Genomic DNA, 17,120 nt, shown 5'->3' with positions numbered 1-17,120 from the left:
AATTCCCACCTTTTTGCAGTTTCTTCAGTTTTAATCTACAGGTCATAACCAATAGATTGTGGTCAGAGTCCACATCTGCCCCTGGAAATGTCTTACAATTTAAAACCTGGTTCCTAAATCTCTGTCTTACCATTATATAATCTATCTGATACCTTTTAGTATCTCCAGGGTTCTTCCATGTATACAACCTTCTTTCATGGTTCTTAAACCAAGTGTTAGCTATGATTATGTTGTGCTCTGTGCAAAATTCTACCATGCGGCTTCCTCTTTCATTTCTTAGCCCCAATCCATATTCACCTACTACGTTTCCTTCTCTCCCTTTTCCTACACTCGAATTCCAGTCACCCATGACTATTAAATTTTCGTCTCCCTTCACTATCTGAATAATTTCTTTTATTTCATCATACATTTCTTCAATTTCTTCGTCATCTGCAGAGCTAGTTGGCATATAAACTTGTACTGCTGTAGTAGGCATGGGCTTCGTATCTATCTTGGCCACAGTAATGCGTTCACTATGCTGTTTGTAGTAGCTTACCCGCATTCCTATTTTCCTATTCATTATTAAACCTACTCCTGCATTACCCCTATTTGATTTTGTGTTTATAACCCTGTAGTCACCTGACCAGAAGTCTTGTTCCTCCTGCCACCGAACTTCACTGATTCCCACTATATCTAACTTTAACCTATCCATTTCCCTTTTTAAATTTTCTAAGCTACCTGCCCGATTAAGGGATCTGACATTCCACGCTCCGATCCGTAGAACGCCAGTTTTCTTTCTCCTGATAACGACATCCTCTTGAGTAGTCCCCGCCCGGAGATCCGAATGGGGGACTATTTTACCTCTGGAATATTTTACCCAATAGGACGCCATCATCATGTAATCATACAGTAAAGCTGCATGCCCTCGGGAAAAATTACGGCTGTAGTTTCCCCTTGCTTTCAGCCGTTCGCAGTACCAGCACAGCAAGGCCATTTTGGTTATTGTTACAATGCCAGATCAGTCAATCATCCAGACTGTTGCCCTTGCAACTACTGAAAAGGCTGCTGCCCCTCTTCAGGAACCACACGTTTGGCTGGCCTCTCAACAGATACCCCTCCGTTGTGGTTGCACCTACGGTACGGCTATCTGTATCGCTGAGGCACGCAAGCCTCCCCACCAACGGCAAGGTCCATGGTTCATGGGGGGGGGGGGGGGGGGGGTTGAATTTATTATCAAGCTCTAATCCCAAGAATTTAACACTGCCCACTGCTTCTATCTGCTTGCCATTGTATGCTAGGCATATACTCTTGGGACACCCCTTACAAGTTCTGAATTGCATGTAGTGTGTTGTTTCAAAGTTTAGTGACTAATAATTGGCTAGGACCCATTGATTAATGTTCACAAATATTTTATTAGCCAATCTTTCTAAGGCTGCTCTTGATTTGCTATTTATTGCAATGTTTGTATCATCGACAAACAAAACGAACTTGGCATCTGGTAATGTTACTGATGAAAGGTCATTGATATACACAAGAAAAGGTAAGGGCCCTAAGATGGAACCTTGTGGGACCCTGCATGTACTTAGTTCCCAGTTGGATGATGCCTGATAGCTTAATACATGGCTCTTCTCTAATAACACCCTTTGTTTCCTGCCAGAGATGTAAGGTTTGAACCATTTTGTAGCATTTCCTGTTACACCATAATATTCTAATTTACTTAAAAGGATATTGTGATTCACACAGTCAAATGCCTTTGAAAGATCACAAAATATACCAGTTGCCTGCAATTTTTTGTCTAATGAATTAAGCACATTTTCACTGTAAATGTAGATGGCCTTCTCAATATCAGAACCCTTTAGAAATACAAACTGTGACTTTGACAGTATATTATTTGTGGTAAGATGGTTATAAAGCCGATCATACATTACCTTTTCTAAATTTTTGAGAATACTGGCAAAAGTGAAATTGGACAGAAATTTGACGCTATTTCTTTATCTCCCTTCTTAAATAGTGGCTTAACTTCAGCATATTTCAACCATTCAGGAAATATTCCACTATTAAAGGTCAGTTACACATATAGCTTAATATGTTACGTAACTTAGAATCACATTTTTAATTAGCTTTGTTGATATTTCATAATACCCCCTAGATGTTTTTGATTTTAAAGATTTTATGGTGGACATTACTTATGCTGGGGTAGTGAGGATCACATTCATATTATGGAAGGTACTTTAAATGTCTGGTCTGAGGTATCCCATGGCAGCTTCTACAGAACCTGACAACTCCATCATTTCAGTAACAGTTATAAAAAGTTTGTTAAAAAGTTCTGCAACATTGTACACATCTGTCACCAATGTATCATTTACTCTTAATGCTATTTGCCCGTCTTCATGTCTAGTTCTACCAGTCTCCTCCTTCACTATATCCCATATTGTCTTTATTTCATTATCTGATATCACTATCTTTTCCTTGTAATACATTTGCTTTGATGCCCATTGTACAGTCTTTAATATTTTGCAGTATTTCTTGTTATGTGCTATAGCATCAACATCAGAAATGTTTCGGATTGACAGATACAGTTTTCTTTTCATTTTACAAGATACTTCTATTCCTTGAGGAATCCATGGCTTCTTTGTAGACTTTGCTCTAACCTTAGTTAGTTTTGGGGGAAAACAGTGTTCAAATAAGGTAAGCACTCTATTAGCAAAAGTGCTATATTTTTCATTCATGCCATTGGCACTGTAAACGTCACTCCAGTGAATGTCTCTGAGGAGTGTCATGAAATAATCAATTTTTGACTTATTGATTACCCTCTTGAGCTCAGATTCAACAGATTTTATATCCTGTTCAGTATTCACATTTAATAGAAGGAACTGCGTGTCATGGTCTGAGTGGCCATTGACTATTGTTTTTGTAATATAATTTTGTTCATTGGATTTCTCTAATAAGATATTATCAATGGCTGTTTGTGAGCAGTTGGCTACCCTTGTGGGGAACTTTACAGTGGGAATTAAGTTGAATGATCGTGTTACTACTGCTGTTCTAGGCAAAATTTATGAATGTGTATGTTCTTAAATTTATGACAGTTCCTGATGAATGTGGCATCTCCTCCTTCCTCCATTTCTGATATACAAAAGTGAGACGCTAATCTAAATCCTGTAACACTTAAAAGTTCTATACCAGTGGTCACATGATGTTTAGAGAGGCAGATTATGTCAGCTGGGTTTGAGGACTTTGATTCATCTATGCAGATAATTAATTCATTAATTTTATATCTCAGTCCTCGAATAGTTTGATGGAATAAAGATAGCTGGCATTTCACACTGACTGAGTTAAAATTGGACAGTGTTAAATTTCTGCTGATTGTTGAAAATTCTTAACCAATAGCTGTTTATGCTGAAGTAAAAATCTAGAATTATGTTTTTTGGTTTCTTTCTCAAACTGAACCTTTGTCTCAATCCTAACCTCTCTTAAAACATGTTTCTTTCTGTCCTCCCTACCCTAAAAAAGGGCATTTTCTGAACCCTATAACCACTGGCATTTTATCACTAATGACAGTGCCTCCCCCCTTTAACTTTCCTGGTATTTTCCTAGCCAGTTTACCCTTCCCTTTCCTTTTGAGGTGAAGGTCATGCCTAGTATAATCCCACCTATTGAGAGAATCGACAGCAACCGCACCAATGTGTGACCCTGCACCTGACATAAGCAGCCGTTCCAACTCCAAATTAACTCTCCTGACAGAAGAGTTAAAATGAGGTCGGTCATGGTGCCCAAGAACTCAACACTAGTATGCTTCGATGCTGATGCAATTCTTGCCAGGTCACACTCTATACTGTACCCAGGATCACTGTCAATACTATTACCTGGCCCACCCACTATAACCACGGTGTCTTACTTAGTGAAATCTTTGCAAAGTGATCCTAAATCCTCTGTCACCTGCACCAGACCAGCACTAGGTTTAAAAAAATTGGTTAGCTGGTATTCTGATCGTAGTTCATCCTGCAAAACTTGGCCAACACCTCTTCCATGCGAACTACCTAACAACAACCCTTTTTTTCTCTTTACTGATTTCCCTACATTCTTACTCTTCAATTTGCTCCTGAAAGTTTGTTGTGCCCTGTCTACACCTGCAACTGCTTGAGGCTCACCAGCTTCTAACTGAAGCAACAGGTCAAATCTGTTTTCCACATTCACCACGAACCTGTCAGACAAAGGTCTAGGCCTGTTCCTCCTGTTGCCTGTTGCCACTTCCCACCTCTTTTCACCCTTCTCCCTCTCTAACCCGTCAAGATCTCCCATGGCCTTGTCTAACTCAGCCTAAAGGGTGGCAATTTTCCCCTCCTGTTCTAGTATCTTCCTACCTCTACTACATATCCTACAAAACCACTGATGAGTCTCATTTATTTCCCCTATTCCCACGCCACTACAGTCACCCACATGGAAAAAACTACAGCACCCGTCACACCAAAGCCCTGACCTAACAATTCTACGGCAAGTCAAGCACTTTTCACTCAAGATAAAATGTAATAGTTTATTAAGAATAAGTCAGTTAAATTACAGATAAACACGAAAATATGACTCTTCAAATTTGGCCTACACGCAACTGTGTGTAAACAAAAACAACAATGCAAAGTTTCTGAAATAACAATTTAATCTTTACACTACTTTCTGAAAATGTGAGTTAAATAATGTAGAGGTACGCTACAGTTAAATTGCTGAGAGAGCAAAGAACAATTAAACTGGTCATTGGGGCTCAATTTGAAGTAAGACTCCAGTCAATGAGATTCCAAATCGAAAATGTGTCTGCAGATGCCCAGCTCAGAGGTTGTCTGCAGATGCCCAGGACAGTGGTGGGATACCAGCCTGTGTGTCACCCACAGCCCGATAACTAGGAGTGATGGGGTGGGGTTCCATTTCTTTTATTAGCAGGACTCCTTTGTTTGTCATTCATGGCACCCTTACAGCACAGCAATATGTCAACAATAGCCCGCATCTCGTGGTCGTGCGGTAGCGTTCTCGTTTCCCACGCCCGGGTTCCCGGGTTCGATTCCCGGCGGGGTCAGGGATTTTCTCTGCCTCGTGATGGCTGGGTGTTGTGTGCTGTCCTTAGGTTAGTTAGGTTTAAGTAGTTCTAAGTTCTAGGGGACTTATGACCACAGCAGTTGAGTCCCATAGTGCTCAGAGCCATTTGAACCATTTTTGTCAACAATATTCTACGCCACATGACGGTGCCCTTCAGGGCAAGCCATCTCAATCTTTAATTTCAGCAAGATAATGCTTGCCTACTCACAGTGAGATTTTGTACTGCTTGTCTTGGTGCTTGCCAAACCCTACCTCGGCCAGCTAGTCACTGGATCTCTCCCCAACTGAGAATGTTAGGAGTAACATGGGCAGGGCCACCCAACCAGCTCGGTATTTTGATGATCTAACGTGCCAGTTGGACAGAATTTAGCATGATATCCATCATGAGGACATCCAACAACTCTGTGAATGAATGCCAAGATTAATAACTGCTTGCATAAGGGGCAGAGGTTGCCCAATGCATTACTGACTTGCTCAGTTTGTGAAGCTCTTTTTCTTGAATAAATCATCTAATTTTTCTGAAAATGTAATCATTTGTCCATCCATACATGTGCACCACATCAACTGATTTCTGTCACATTTATATAATTGCTTTGTGGTGTATTTGGGTATGTGTGGTGTTTTAGAGAGTGTATGATTAAAATGCTTGTCATTTTATTACATTGTGCAGTAAATACAGTTATCTTCAGATATAGTGAACCAGAATGTAAACCTGTTATCAATATGCCTCTCAGCTTTTATGCTACATTATTGTAAATTAGTTTGTCAACTGAAATCAACTGCTTCCAGGACTCTTCACTTTTGTCTATGCTTTGCAGTACATCTTTCTCTAGTTTTGTTCATGCAATAGATAACTTTTTAACATTAATGAGGTAGCTAATGAAGTGTTCCTGTTTGAGAATGTGCATAATGGGTACAGGGAAAGTCATACCAACTCTGTTATATGAGTAGAGAGAAATACAGATAAAGGTCTTATATGTTTTCATTCCCATAAATATTTTAGCTTTGGGCATAGCAAGCTTTTGAAGCCATGTTTACTTTTGTTGTGATGTGTGATGTTGGTATTTACAATGTGTTTGGTGCTTCTAATTTCTTTACTTCTTTTGTCTTTCGTCTTTCTAAAGGCTAGGTCCATGAATGGGTAGGGGTAGGGATTGTGGCTGTTGCAGGATCTTGATGAAGAGTTGACTACAGTGAAGGATCCAATCTCAATCTCAGTCTCTCTCTCTCTCTCTCTCTCTCTCTCTCTCTCTCTCTCTCTCTCTCTCTCTCACACACACACACACACACACACACACACACACAAAGATAGATATTGTGCTGATACTGAACAGACTAAATAGGAAACAAAAATATTAAAATTCAGCATTTAAAAATATATTCATGTTTGATGATACTACCATGGCAAGTTTTATTGCTACACATGCTCACAAAAGAGAAGTCTGAAATAAGCACTCTTTTATTGTAAAGTAGTTTCAAAATGAATAAGGCATCTCCATTGTGGGAAACGTAGCTTGTATTATTAAGACGCACTGTCTCTCGTGTAGTAGGTGCAGATGAACAGGTATATTCTTTCCTCTTAGATTTCTGAGGGTTGTTTCACTCTGTAGCATATTGGTGACCAATAACCACTACAGTCATATGCTGAATCTTCACAAGCATAAAATTTGCTCAAAGAATTTACAACTGATAGGGCTCATTACATTATACTTGATGGTGAATGTTCAATGGAAATCAAAATAGCATCAAGGATGCCCCAGGGAATGCTGGCAATGATTTTTGTTGCACAATTGTAAGGAAATACAGAAATAAACAAAATTTCTACATCGTTGCAGCTGTCTTTGAAATATGGATAAATGCAGCATAATACCCATAAAAAAGAGATTGAGGGTATCCATTTATAAATATATTGTTAAACTTTTGGATCTAGTCACATTTTCATTTTAAATTGGATGAACTTGTAAAAGTAGTTGGTGAGAAAGTAGGCAGAAACCTTAGATTTGCCAGAAGTGCTCTTAGAAAGTGGAATGCATTCTGTAAAGGTAATCACATATAAGACCAACTCTAGAGTACTGTCATGCGTTAGGTGACATGTCAACTGACATCAAACAAATTGAGAGATTCAGTGCTAGGTTCAGAAGAGAAGAGAAATTAGGGCATGTATTGAGGCTCAGTATGCAGATGGAACAGGACACAAAACTGCTAAGTTGCTTCAAAGTGAGTTGTCAAATTTGGAAGAGGGCCTTTTAGGCAGAAAGCTTCCTTATTTCACAGCCTTTTTGTTGTGCCTATCTGTGACTCAATATCTTTGCTATATGGTGAACAGCAATCTAGTCTTTTCATAATACTGTCAGCTAGTAATCGTGAATACACTGTTCAAAAATCACAAGGGAGAAGGTATACTTGAGAAAAGGCCTGGAGACACAGAAAGATTTCAGCTGGATTAAATCATCATCAGACAGACTCCAGTATCAGATACTGGATTGTAAGACGTATGCAGGAGAAGATATAGACTCAGATCACAATTTAGTAAGGATGAAAAGTAGACTGAAGTCTATGAGAATCATCTGGAAAAATCATGATCAAAGAAGCAGGATAATGAAGTACTGAGGAATGATGAGATGTGTTTGAAGTTCTCTAAGGCTGTAGATACTGTGATGATGAATACCACAGTAGGCAGTTGAGTAGAAGAGGAATGGACATTTTTAGAAAGGACAATCACAGTGGTTGGACAGACAAAGATAGATACAAGTAATGTAACTGCAAAGGAACCTTGGATAACAGCATAAATTCTTCAGTTGATCAGTGAAACAAGGAAGTTAAAAAAGTTGAGGAAAGGACAGGAATAGAGCAGTATAAGTCACTTAGGAATGAAATAAATAGAAAATGCAGGAATGTTGAGACAAAATGGCTGCTGGAAAAAGTGAAGAAATCAAAACATAAATTTGTTGGAGTGCTGAGATAAGGAATGAGGAGATTCTCTACAGAACATTTTCAGCATCTGTCTACAGGTTCACAACTCAAATGCTTTGATTCTCTGCTTTACTGGTGTTCCTACAACATGTGATTCACTACTACAGAAACCTATGCTCCAGATGTACATTCTCAGAGATTCTGCAGAGAACCTCCTCATTCCTTATCTCATCACTCCAACAAATTTTCAACATCTGTGTATAGCATCACAACTCAGATGTGTTGATTCTCTTCTTTGTCTGTGCTCTTACAACCCATGATTCACTTCTACACAATACTATGCTTCAGATGTACATTCTCAGAAATATCTTCCTCAAATCAAAGCCTATATTTGATACTATTGATGACTTTTGGTCAGGTATACCGGCTTTGACTGTGCTTGTCTGCTTTCTGTGTCTCTACAGAACAGGTGAGGAAAGGAAAATATGGAAAACACTGAGAGGAAAATGGGACAGGATGACTGGAAATGTGTTACAAGACCCGGGGATAACTATCATGGTACTAGAGGCAGCTGTGGAGGGTAAAAACTGCAGGGAAAGACATAGATTGGAATACCAGTACATAAAAAAAAAGTTGAGGATACAGGCTGCAATTGATACTGTGATATGAAGAGATTGGCACAAGAGCAAAATTCATGGTAGACTGTGTCAAACTCATTGGAAGACTGACAACTAATAAAAATGGTACCTAAGTGTTTTCCAACTTCTTTCAGCTGTAATCACAGGAATTACCCAGCCTAATGCCAGAGTAATTCATTGTGTGCCACTAGGAAGTGCATTGTTCTGTGACAGCTGTCTTTTTGTGTTATTAAGAGTAAGAGTCTCTGGCATCCCTTTTACTATTTTGGACTATATGAACTGTCTATTCAAATAATGGCAATAATGCTGTATCACATCTGCAAGGAAGTAATAAATAAGAGATCTCCATAGGTGTCAAGTCATTTTTGATTGGAGAGGACAAACAATGAACCTTCATCCAATCAATGTATGGTTTTCTTTTATGTTGCTAATTTTTACTAATATATTGCTGACATAACATAAATAGTTTGTACTGTTCTTCACTAAGCTCTTTCCATTTGGTGCATACACTCTACAGAAAGCACACTAAATTCGACACATTGTGTACCTGTTGCTAAAGAAACATGCTTTCCTAAGCTGTAGGGAATAACCCCATGATCGTGCTCAGAATCCAAGTGCACTGCCTCTGTGCTCTACGAGCTGGACTCGGGCAAGCCCAGTGCTTCACTACGCATGCTGTCCGAAATGAGTTTGAGCCAACTGGCAGCAATGTACTGCGTGCTCTATGAATGATGCCTGGACTGACAGTAACTACAAAATGTTTTCAAGATTTGTTTATCAGCCACAAGGGTTGCGGTGATACCTCACATGTGGCTCTGGCTTTTCTATTGTCTGAAACAAGTACTTCATTGGGTAGTACACAGGAGTAAACATGTCAAAGTATGTATTATCCTCATCAGTGCATGGTGGGCTATTTAAAGATTATTAAAGTGGTAATGAATAATCTAGTAAAAGCTTTTCAAGCAGTGGTGAAGTTAATGATGATGAAAGCTGTAGTGACAGTGGTACAGAAATGTCAAGTGGGGAAGGTGACATCATAAAAATGCTGACTGCTGACATTGGTTGTACAAGAACAGGGTCTGTTAATTGTAGTGCAGATAGGAGTACATTTGCATTTACAGGTACACCAGCTGGAAAAATTCATTTTGCAGATCAACCAAATTTTCACATTCGTTTTTGATCATGGGTTGTTAATAATGAAAACTAATGAGATGAGCAAATTTGCTGAACAGTTTGTAGTTTGATATGTGGACACTCCGAAACAACAATCGTATATGTACGAAGGGGAATCAACAAGCAAATATAGAATTATATCCTTGTTTGTGATGTTATTCCTACAAGATATTTTGAAATGTATTATACAAGGAAATAAATTGTGCAAACACCAATTTTCCAAAAACTAATATCATAAAGTAGATTTAGTTGTCTGTTGAAGCTTCTTCACTTTAAGAACAAAAGTTTTTATTCAAGATAGTCTGTTATTCCTGCTAAATTATGCAAGTTGAAATCAGTGGTTGACCATCTGCAGAAAAAGCCGGAAAAAGAGCGTAAGGGTATAACATTTTTATTGGCAAATTTTATACAAGTCCCCACTTATTTTATTTTGTTGTCGCAAAGCACTGATGGCATTGGCATAGTCATCAGTAACAGAAAGGAAATGCCAGCTGCTTTGAGGGAGACAAAACTCAAGAATGGTGAAGTTAAGACTTGTTGCAAAGGGAAATTGATGGCAATGCAATGATGAGATAAGGAAAAGTATTTACATGTTGTCAACTATTTACAGTGACCAACTACAACAAACTCAGAAGAAGAAAACAGTGACAACAAAGTCATAAATTATCTTGAAATACATTGACAGAATGGATGACACCGACATAGATGACCATTTCATGAAAAATTATACAGCAACACGGAATCATCCCTGAAAATATAACATTTTGCCATGTGATGGATGTTGCAGCTCTAAATTCATACTTTCTGTACAAGAAACTCAGAAAATTTGGGAGACTTGATTCCTGAATTAAGCTTTTTGAAAGTTTACTTGAAAAATGTAGTGCACTTGTTAATTCTTCCTCTCAACAAATAAAAGTGAGTCACCTTTGCCAAATTTCAGCCTCACAACGATTGGAAGACGCTTTTCCTAAACATATTCCTTCTAGTGAGAAGAAACAAGCACCAACAAGACCCTGTCAAGTGTGCTGCAGCAAAACATATGTCAAGGGAAATAAAATAAGAAGATAAACCTATTTGTTGCGAAGAGTGCGATATTGCACTATGTGTAATATCTTGTTTGGAATTGTACCATATGAGAAGTAATTTCTAAGTGAATATTGTACAACAAAAGTCTATGCATTGGTTCCCCCACTAAAATCCTACCAAAATGATTCAAAAGTAATATGCTTATTTTCATAATACGTGTTGCTGTTGCACAAAGCTTCGAATTGTTGGCAAATTACAATTGCAACAGTCATGGGATTTGAGAAAAGTGCAGTAAAATGCATCAAATTATGCCGCACCGTAAGAAAGCATGGCGAGGCATGCGAAGAATTACATGAGTGGGAGCAGCTAGTGGCCCACTCTAATCCCTGCTGCAACAGCACCACAGTGGCAGATATAACCAACACAGTGGTCGTTAATTCAGTGCAAGAAACAGCCAAATTGTTGGGTTAAAGTAAACTTAGATGTCTAGTAAACTACACCAGCCATGTGACCAAATTACTAAATTTTGTTAGGGTAGCAGAAGAAGGTAATAGGGTTCATTAAAGCTAACCTCTGCATTTAATTTTTAAAGACTGCAGTTAATTAGTAGACAGTAACCAATTTATAGGCACCCCCCTTAAAAGTGTCAACTGCCTGTTCATGTTTTGCCCATTATTATTTGTCTAAATAAAATTTCAAATTTCAGGTGGAAAGGGAAAGAGCAAAAGATGCACAGAATAATGTTAAAATTGCCCAGGTGTTGGAAGGATTTGTGCAAAGAAAAGTGATCAAACAGACTGTTATGACAACAGTTTATGGAGTCACCAGATTTGGTGCAAGGTTGCAGATAGCACGCCAGCTGAAAGGTGAGTTTCAAAAAATTTAAATTTACATTACATTGAGTTGTTAGATGAAATTTGCATGCAAATGAGAAGAAAAATTGCAAATAAACATGCAAAAATGTTAAATTGGTTAGGTGATATGAATAATTAACAAGCAAAACAAATATTCTTACCGTGAATCATTCATTTATAGATAGATCATGTCCCATATTCCTTTGGAGAAAGAGAACGTTGTAGGCTGTGGATCAAGCTTGGTATAAATTAACAAAATCCACTACTGTAGGGTATATTTACAGTTATCTGATATTAATATGCTGTATTCAGTTTGTGTTTAGAGAAGTTGTAAAGGGACGCAACAAAATATTAGAAAAGCTGCATTCCCAGGCATATCGAACAGATGTTGCCTATTTACTATGCTTGCTTAATATTTACATCTATACACCAATATCTATAATGGAATGATCATACCTACATCCCCTAGTCATAGACAATATTTATAATAATCATGATTACTTGTGCTGCAAACAAGTTTTTGTAGTTCTTGCATCTTCGTAGATCTTTGCACTAATTTTTGAGACAATTGCTCAGAAGTGGTTCTGCATTTTTGTAAAATGTCATTGATACCGGTATGTTGTTATATGATTGAGATGCATTGATAAACTGATGGTAGGAATGTGCCTGTATGTTCCCAAGTTGATATGCATGAAGTAGATGGTATGTGATAATGATTGAAATGGGGTCCTCTTGACATTTGAAAGATTTATTGATGCAAGAATAAAGATGTGCACTTGTATAGAACACTTCTTAATAATATGTTAGATGCCATACACCATCCAGCTAAGGTTCTACATGTGCTGAGTGGGTTTGAGTCATAGAGATCTAAAGGCTCAGGACAGAAGGGGTACACTGTGTGTTTTATTGCCCCTGTGGTAATCTCAATCTACCTCAACAACTATGCTCTGCAAGCCATCTTACAGAGTGTGATGGATGGTACCTAGGGTACTTATATTTTTCTCCCAGCCCTGGGCTCTAATTTCTCTGATTTTCTCATAGTGGTCAATTTACAAGATGTAAGGGAATCATCTTTGAATGTATGCTCCTGAAATTTTAACGGTAATCATCTCAGTGATACAAAAGGCAACTCTTGTAGTGACTGCCACTGGAATATATTTAACATCTCGCACTTACTAAATGATCCCATTACAAAACATGCTGCTCTTTGTTGGATCTTCTCCATCTCCTTTGTTAATCCTACTTGGTGTGGGTACCAGACTGAGAGGTAGTATTCAAGAACCTTTTATTTACAGTCAGCTGACAGTCCCTACAGCAATTGTTGATCCTCTTCAAGGCTTCGTGCATTTCACTACAGTCTCCTAGCATTACAACTTTCCCATAGACAACAGCATCATCTGCAAAAAACTGTGTGGGACTTACAGTGTTATCCATAGATCATTTGTTTATATCGTAAACAGTAAAGGCCATGAAGACTGCCTTGGGGTACTTCAGAAATTACCTTTACATCTGTAGATTCCTGGTCTGAATAAAATATTGAATTCAATCTTGAATCCAGTCACAAATCTGGATCCATACTTGGCAAGCTTGAATTCACTAAACAGCTGTGTGGAACTGTATTCAATGCCTTCCAGAAGTCAAGGAGCATAGCATCAATCTGGTGCCTTTGTCTGTAGAACTCTGGATTTTATGGACAAGCAGAGAAATCTGTGTTTTCCAGATACCTGTTTACGACATCCAAGGTGAGTCTTATAAAGGAGATTTTCATTCTTAGAAATATTATAGTGCATAGAATGATCCATATTGTTCTGTTTGCTGGAATACCAGATCACACAAGGTGTCCTTTTACAATGTCATAAAAGAGAAGAGATAACATCAATGATATATAAACCACTCATCACTGGTTGCTGGATAAATGCCAGAGGTAACTGTGATGTGTAACTCATTGCTGAGAACTAAGATTACTTGTGTTGCTCTAGACTGGAGAGTGCAAACATGTAAGAGGTACTCCTGGTCGTCAGTATGCCTATGAACATAAACAGAACTATCATTTTTTCCTAGACAAAAATGATTCTCCCCACTGATTGCTACTGGTTTAGATCAGTTCTCAAATGTGCTCTATTTTGTAGACTTGTGTCTAGCAAATTGCTGTTGAGTGTAAATGTGGCAAAGAAATATTGGATTATAGACCCACTTTCTGCAAGTGATTGTTTACCATTCGTGTGACCACATTTGCATCATGAAAGCTCTGCTTTCTGGACAGTTGCTACACTGCTCACCACGGTGGCTATAGTGATTCCTTTATCCAAATGTTTATCATTGCATGGAGGTTGCACTAACAGAGCTCTCCATCATCTCCACCATTGGTAGCTCACTGTTACATCACAGTCTTCAAGAGGTGCAGTTCTTTGGGATCCTATCCCACAAGCCCGTTATTCATCCATCTTTTTCCACTTAATTGCACAGTTAGTCTTTATTGTCATATTCTTGGTGCTACAGACATTACTGTGAGAAGCATGACATAGAAATTCACTATTGTGGAGCATTCAAACGAAACCCAGTTGCTAGTGTAAAGTAACAGTAATGATTTTATTAGCTCAAAAAGGTATTTATACACAGTACTCATACTCAGAAATAGTCGCAAAAACGGTTGGCTTATTTATCCCATTGCCACACTAGCCGGTCGATTCCATCCTTGAAGATGCTAGTAGGCTGCTGTCAGATCCAGGTCTGGACCCAGTCACACACTTCATCGACTGCTGCAAATCGATGTCTGTGAATAGCTTGTTTTAGAGGTCCAAACACATGGAAGCCACACAGTGAAAGGTCAGGACTGTGCAGTGGATGTTCCAGCATTTCCCTGTGAAACTGTTGCAATGTCGTCTTCACCGCATTGGCCGTGTGTGGGAGAGCATTATCATGCAGGAGGATAATGCCACTGGCCAACATGCCTCGGCATTTCGACTTGATGGCTTGTCTAAAGTGGCTTGATAACGCTGGGCATTGATGGTGGTTCCCCGTTCCAGGAACTCGACAAGCAGTGGCACCTTGTGGTCAAAAAAAGGACACCATGACCTTACCAGAACTGGTGTGTGTAACCTTTGATTTTTTGGAGGTGGTGAAGTCAAATGTTTCCACTGCTTGCTCTGATGCTTGCTTTTCAGTTCAAAATGGCGACACCACGTTTCGTCACCTGTGACAATAAGTGACAGAAAGCCGTATTCCTCCTCATGATAATGTTGGAGATGACTCAAAGACAGCACCATTCGAGTATTGCACTGTTCGGCGGTCAGTTGGTGGGGAACCCACTGCACACAGATATTTTTAAGGTTCAAGTGTTGATGCATTATGGTGTGGGCGGTGCCCACGCTAATGCCCAGTAACCAATGGACCTCATCCTCAATGATTCAGCAGTTGTCCAGGACTAAAGCATTCATTTCCGCAGCCATTTCCAGTGTAATGACATGATGAGCCTGTCCAGGACAAGCATTGTCTTCCAGCAACTCGCACCCCTCAAGGAATCGTTCGCGCCATTCCACAACACTTGAACGACTCAGACTGTACTCGTTGTACACAGCCTTCAACTGACGATACATTTCACTGCCTCAAACTCACTTCACTACCAAAAATCAAATCACTCCTCATTGTTCGTGCTTACTCGCCTACATGTTCAGTAGTGGATGATAACTTGTGAGACCATCTTCTCTTCGGTGTGGAACCACACTGGCGCTATGCATTATCAAACTTTGTACACGCATCAGTCTCTCTACCAATAGATGATGCCACCATACCCCCAGTTACGTGGTGTCAACTTACTTGTAAGGCAAAGCTAGATGCACTGAGCAGGTTTCATTTGAATGAACCTCATAGTTTGGCAAGTTGCTGACTCATCTTGCTGGTGGTCTGTGAACATGAAGAGCTAAATTGCAAAGCTCTCTCTATAACTTCTTTTTCTTGCGACTTTGACCCACATTGATGCAGGATTGACACAGTTGTGAACGGATTTGGCGTGATTAATTTAAGGGGTGTACTGGTGCCCTTCCTGTCGCCATTCCTGGAATGGAATATGTGTACCCTGACTGTTTACATGTAGTGTTATTCATGTGAAAGTGAGTGAAAGTTTCTTCTAAATTTTGTGAATCGTCTTATTGAGACAGTTTGTGGGTACCAGCCTGGTATGCACATAGTGGAATGTGGGAAACCATCTAAAAACAACATCCAAGTTGGCCAGCACACTGACCCTCATTGTTAATCTGCTGGGTGGTTTTCATCTGTGGCTGGCACACCTCCCCATCGCAGGAGTGGTGCTTTAATACCCTCTGCTATCAGGGCATGTGCAGACCTCTCTATATATGTGCATGTTATATTGCAATATCTGCCCACTTTAGGCATTTTTAACTATGTGTTTTTGGTGTGTTCTGTCAGTGTACATTGTATTAAAATAAAAATGATTTTTAAACATTCATTACATTAATATCCACATATATTATTCACCTTAACAGGTAAGCCTGTGACTTATACCACTTCAAAACTGTTAGTATTGAACAAAACAGTGTGAGTAATTTTTATTATGACAACATTGTATAACTCTTAATCAAATTCAGTTTGTGTACATAGTGTACAAACAAGATTGTTATAAAACTTCCTGACAGATTAAAACTGTATGCCGGACCGAGACTCGAACTCGGGACCTTTGCCTCTACCAACTGAGCTACCCAAACACGACTCACGCCCCGTCCTCACAGCTTTACTTCTGCCAGTACCTCGTCTCCTACCTTCCAAACTTTACAGAAGCTCTCCTGCGAACCTTGCAGAACTAGCACTCCTGAAAGAAAGGATATTGCGGAGACATGGCTTAGCCACAGCCTGGGGGCTGTTCCCAGAATGAGATTTCCACTCTGTAGTGGAGTGTGCGCTGATATGAAACTTCCTGGCGGATTAAAAGGTTCGAGTCTCGGTCCGACACACAGTTTTAATCTGCCAGGAAGTTTCATATTAGCGCACACTCCGCTGCAAAGTGAAAATCTCATTTTGAAGATTGTTGTATTTGGGATTTATGTGTTTATGCCCCCATCCCTCTCCCCCATGCCCCTGCGTACTCCCACAAGCAATTCTGTGATCTTGCCCACACCCCACCCTCCCGCTACCCAGTATCCCTCCCCTCTCCTCCACACACCTCTTCTGTCCCTCGCTACCCACTCCAACAAGGACTGCTGCTCACCTTATATGCAGTCAGTCAGACGTTAGTGCACAGAGATGACAACGGCTGTGTGTGTGTGTGTGTGTGTGTGTGTGTGTGTGTGTGTGTGTGTGCAGCCATGCACTATAATGAATTTTGCTGTCTTCTGTATGATGAAAGCCTTAGTCTGATAGTTGAATAACATCCATTTGTTTTTGTTTTTTTTATTTTTTTTATTTTTCCTGTTGTGCCTTTCTGCCTATCACAACATCCTTC

The 17,120-nt window shown here is 39.4% G+C and overlaps 1 protein-coding gene across 1 annotated transcript in view; it reads left to right on the top strand.

The window, feature by feature from the left end:
• The window catches only part of LOC126457511 (DNA-directed RNA polymerase, mitochondrial), a 293,196-nt gene that overhangs the window by 227,450 nt on the left and 48,626 nt on the right, over positions 1 to 17,120 (top strand). Inside the window, exon 19 of the mRNA XM_050093848.1 lies at positions 11,518 to 11,677. Within this exon, the coding sequence (XP_049949805.1) occupies positions 11,518 to 11,677 (160 nt within the window). The remainder of the gene's footprint in view (positions 1 to 11,517; positions 11,678 to 17,120) is intronic.

Source organism: Schistocerca serialis, chromosome 2, assembly GCF_023864345.2.
Source record: "Schistocerca serialis cubense isolate TAMUIC-IGC-003099 chromosome 2, iqSchSeri2.2, whole genome shotgun sequence".
NCBI classification, from domain to species: domain Eukaryota; kingdom Metazoa; phylum Arthropoda; class Insecta; order Orthoptera; family Acrididae; genus Schistocerca; species Schistocerca serialis.
The sequence above is the reverse complement of the archived record's forward strand: the minus strand, read 5'-3'. Positions and strand labels throughout refer to the sequence as shown.